Genomic DNA, 5,000 nt, shown 5'->3' on the forward strand with positions numbered 1-5,000 from the left:
ATGTGTAATGATCATGAAAAGTGTATCCAACTGTAATAAACACACATAAGCCGGAAATTATGTCTTTAAAATCCAGGATGGATTAGTGGCAAAAAAAGCCTTCTCCTCCTCCTCCTTGGTCCTGTTGTCATTGTTTTGCAGACCTTGTTGTTGCACTGTCTGTAAAAGCAAGGTGTCACGAACTGTTACGTAACTCGGCAGGTTACAGCCCGGGGGCGTTAAAGGAGTTTGTCTTTGATTGGCATGTAATTACAGAGGCTGTGCGAGCAGACTTCCCAAACAAAAGAGGCAATCCTCCAGGTCACTCAAATGATTGAAAGCAAAATGACTTCAAAGAAAAGTTATTTTCTGCTGACTTCTATCTATCTATGTATCTGAAAAAGTGTTTGTGTTTGTGTGTGTGTGCGTGCGTTTGTGTATGTGTGTGTGTGTGTGCGTGTGTGCTTGTGTGTGTGCTTATGTGTGTGCGTGTGTGTGTGTGTGTGAAATGTTTTGTGCGAACAGGTGGGGAAGGGAGAGCCGCACGTCTTCAAGGAGAAGGCTTTCAAGAAGAAGCGTCAGTGCGGGGTGTGTCGCCAGAGCATCGACAGCCTCGGCTCCTTCTGTCGAGGTGAGCCATCAGACTAAAAGACCACACACATCATCACCAGACTGTGCATGACTGTCAATCAGCAATTTCATGTAGCCTCTTACTGCAAATGGGCCTGCCGGCGGGCCCGTTCACGCTTTGCTGGAACAGACTACCGTATATACATCATAACAACATTGCTATGACCTTACAAAGTGCCTCAAGTAACAGATTAAGACTTTGTCATTACAAGTTTGAGGACAATGAGGCTTCTGTGTAAAAAGGTTAATCAAGCCTTTTCACTTGTCATGCCAGAAAATACTTTTTCGTTATGGAAGCCTAAGCGAGAATATTCACTATCTCTCTTTTCCCCTTTTTTTCTCTTTCTCTGCCTTTACAGTGTGCAAAACAGCCACACATAAGAAATGCGAAGCAAAGGTAAGGGCTGCTTGATATTCCCTCTAATATCCACTACTTAACACACCCACTGGCTCACTGTGTGTGTTCCATCATGCACAGTAGTGCTGCACGATATCAGAAAAAAATCGATACTCGATAACAGCATGCAATACCTCGATAATGATATTTAAACGATATTCAGACATATAGCCCAGTGTTTTTCTTGTTACTCATTTGTCGGTTTGTGTGGGAGGCGTGGCTTTGGTCATGGCAGGCTTCTTGCGCATTTGTTCACATTCAGCAAGTGATTGGACTGCACATAAATGTTTTGCGATAATTGGGTCATTTTCGCGATACGCATTTCGCCACTCTTGATATTGCAACTTCGGTACATTTTTTATATATTGTGCATCCCTAATGCACAGGTCATATCACTGTAGTGCATAGAACCAACTTAAACTGGGTATGGTTTCTTGTTTGATTTACGTTAACCATGATGCCATTTATATGATACGAATGTATGTTATTATTCAGCTGGGAAAACTGTAAATGATTTACAGTTTTACACTGTATGGAATTTTCATGTTGGTTCCAAGCAGCTCTTGTTTTGGTCTGCACTTCCTGGTCCATCCACTATAAGAATGTCTACTGTATGTGTATGTGGTTCACTGCACACAGCCCCTATAGGTCTGTACTTTCTCATGGCTCTCTGTAAATCAACTGTGTGGCGCAGTACTCTCCTCTCCTCCATTCCTCTCCTCCATTCCTCTCCTCTCCTCTCCTCTCCTCTCCTCTTCTTGCATGCATTATTTGCCCTCCCACCGTGTGGCTGGCCACGTTGCTCTGGGCGATGGATGGAGGAGCGATGGCTGGATGGAGGAGGGTGGAGGGTCAGCAGCCAGCTACACGCTCTCAAAGGCTCCTCTCTACTCCACTCTGTTGCTTTGGGGTGTTGCCAGGCAGCCGCACCCACTGCTCCACGCCGCCGCTGCCTAGCTGCCTAGCTGCCTAGATGCCTAGCTGCTTAGTCCTTGTGAAAGAGGCATTGATGAAGGCAGCGCATGCCGGCTTGAGGCCAAGGAGGAGCCTTGGCAGCTGGGAGTCTGTATGAGTCCGTGGCAGTAGAGAGGCAGAGGGGTCAGCCCTGGACTGCACTGGACTGAAGTGGCCTGGCCCTCCTCACAAGAGGGCATTTATTATTGACAGCGGCAGGGGAGAGGAGGACACTTAGAGAGTTCATTCAACACTTAGTAGCGAGTCGGATTTATCGACACTCCTCTACTAAGTCCGACTCTCTACCTTTGGGGCCACTTACTTTAGCTCCTTCAGTGCTCATACCATACGATAGTGTTTCTCGGGGAGGGGGGGGTGTTCACTGAGGGCCGTGTTGTTGTTCAAAAAAGGCTGAGAACCACTGCATACGACTTCCGTAAGACTTCCAAGTTGATAATGTGTGAGTGATTAATGGAGATACCATGTCCGGACCTTGCATGGACCTTTTGCTCCAGTATGGTACAAAATCAGTGGCAGTCTTACTGTAAGTGTTGACATTTTATGTGTGGCTGTACACACTGTAAAACATTGCAAGAAGCCAGTTAAGCATAAAAAGTAAGTTGCCCTATTGCCTTAAGTTTGCAAGTTATCTTGCAGCTTACTTTTTTACGTTTACAATGTTCTGCAGTGCAGCTAGAGTGGTAAGTGGGCTTGGAGGACTTTGCTGCTACAGATGGATGTGGATATGGTTTGGTGTGCTGTGCTGTGCTGTGCTGTGGTGTAGTGTAGCGTGGTGTAGTGTGGTGTGGTGATGTGTAGGGCTGATGTGAGGTGTTATGCCTCATGGTGCTGTGAGACGGCGTCATACCTCATTCTGCGGCTTTCCGCTCCATTCAACTTCTTGGATTGGCATCAGAACAGTCTGAGAGAGAGTAAGAGAAGGGAGAGAGAAAGATAGGGAGGGAGAAACATAGAGAGAGAGAGAGAGAGAGAGAGAGAGAGAGAGAGAGAGAGAGAGAGAGAGAGAGAGAGAGAGAGAGAGAGACAGAAATAGAGAGAGATCAAAATGCCTAGCTCTAATTGGATACTTAGCCGTTCTTACGTCTGCCAAGATGTGTAATCGCCAGAGAAGATTCCCCTGCGGAGACACAATCCTTAGAGTTAGTGTATTACTGCTTGATGAGTGCGCCCTTGATAATGCCCTTGCTTCTGATCAGGGCTCTAAATTAACATCTGCAAAACTTGCCAAATGCGGGTGAAATTTCATTTTGGCTAGTAAAAAAAATTACCTACTAGCCAAATTGGCCAGTAGTGCCCGAGGAGTCCTGATCATTTCTTCCTGACTGGCAATTTGCCTTCTTTACTCTTCTTCTCAGCTTACAGGCCTTTTTTAACCCATTTTAGCCTAAGCCCTTTTTGGGAAAGGATGCCCTTTGCCTATTAAATCCTAAATATCTCAGCTTCCGAAGCACAAACATGAAATAAGTTGCATTTAAAAGCTGGGACCCTCATTTTGAATTTGAATGTGTTCATTCAGCTCTAACATACCCACATGTTTGATGAAAAAAAACCCTCAAATCTCAAGAGCCTGAATGCAGCGTATATGTGTCTCCAGGTTGAAATGAGTTAAGGCATAATATCAAAGCCACACAACGTTGCCATGTTAAGTCTAGACATAGAGAGTAGGCCCAGCACCATGAGTGATAAGTTCACATCTGAATTAACAGTGTAAGATGTACTGTCCATTTGCAGATTCATGTCAAACACAGTTTCTGTAAATACCGCAGCTGCAGTATGAGAGCAGTGAACGGTCAGCTCGAGTGGTGTGCAATTAGTGAGGAAGTCATGCGTTTGTTGACATTATACTTGCAGTGCATTTACATTACGCTATCCATAGCCAGATGTCCGCACTCCGCATACATATTGTTCATCTCCCACAGATTGTGCTGTTGAGTTCCAGTACACGAGGCTGGCTGCTGACTATAGCATGAGTAATGTGTTTGAGTACAACAACTTTGTTTTTTTTGGCTTGCTCACTCACTCACGCCATGGGGAGACTCGGCAGGTGGCTTGGGGTCTTTGGAGTCAGTCTGTTCTCGTGACATCACTTGTCCTCATGAGTCCCCTAGTGCTGACACACATTAGATCACACAAGTTGACTTCTCAAGTCCAAAACAGGTTGGTATTGCACACACACATATGCACGCACGTGCACGTGCACGTGCACAGTGCACACACACACACACACACACACACACACACACACACACACACACACACACACACACACACACACACACACACACACACACACACACACACAAACACACTCACAAACACACACACACACACACACACACACTCACAGACACATACACTTCTCTCTGTCTCTGTCTCTTTCGCTCACTCTGTCGCTCACTCTCTCTCTCCTCTCTCTCTCTCTCTCTCTCTCTCTCTCTCTCTCTCTCTCTCTCTCTCTCTCTCTCTCTCTCCCCTCTCTCCCTCTCTTTCTCTCTCTCTCTCCCTCTCTCTCTCTCTCACTGTACCCCTCACAGGCAGACACACTCACATGCACCACGCACACAGACACACACACTCACACGCACACGCACACACACACACACACACACACACACACACACACACACACACACACACACACACACACACACACACACACACACACACACACACACACACACACACACACACACACTGACAAAATACCCACAGAGAGAGAGACTTGGCCCTGTGTGTGCCTGTCCTGTGTGTGTTCAGGCTTGGCCAAGCACATACATCTTGACAGTCAGAGTCAGTATGCCTTGGAGGTGGCAGATGAGATTTGTGAGTGCAGCTTTTGGCTGCTGGGAAAGGTACCGCGCCCCCCATCCCCCCTCCCTTCATGTACTCCCTCCGTCCAGGAACACAGTGTCTTGTTATTGTTTGTCACATAGTCACACGCCCACCCCTTTCAAAAAATGACCTCAGCCCAGGCCAGATCTGTCCAGCTCGCAGCGCTCCTCACTGGATGTGATAGCCA

The 5,000-nt window shown here is 46.7% G+C and overlaps 1 protein-coding gene across 6 annotated transcripts in view; it reads left to right on the top strand.

Moving 5' to 3' along the window:
- Positions 1–5,000, top strand: part of tns2a (tensin 2a) — a 66,938-nt gene that overhangs the window by 19,043 nt on the left and 42,895 nt on the right. For all 6 annotated transcript variants that reach the window (XM_063209234.1, XM_063209236.1, XM_063209239.1 and 3 more), the window contains exons 2-3: positions 505–610; positions 969–1,006. In XM_063209234.1, the coding sequence (XP_063065304.1) occupies positions 505–610; positions 969–1,006 (144 nt within the window). The remainder of the gene's footprint in view (positions 1–504; positions 611–968; positions 1,007–5,000) is intronic.

The sequence above is a fragment of the Engraulis encrasicolus genome, chromosome 10 (genome assembly GCF_034702125.1).
Source record: "Engraulis encrasicolus isolate BLACKSEA-1 chromosome 10, IST_EnEncr_1.0, whole genome shotgun sequence".
NCBI classification, from domain to species: Eukaryota; Metazoa; Chordata; class Actinopteri; order Clupeiformes; family Engraulidae; genus Engraulis; species Engraulis encrasicolus.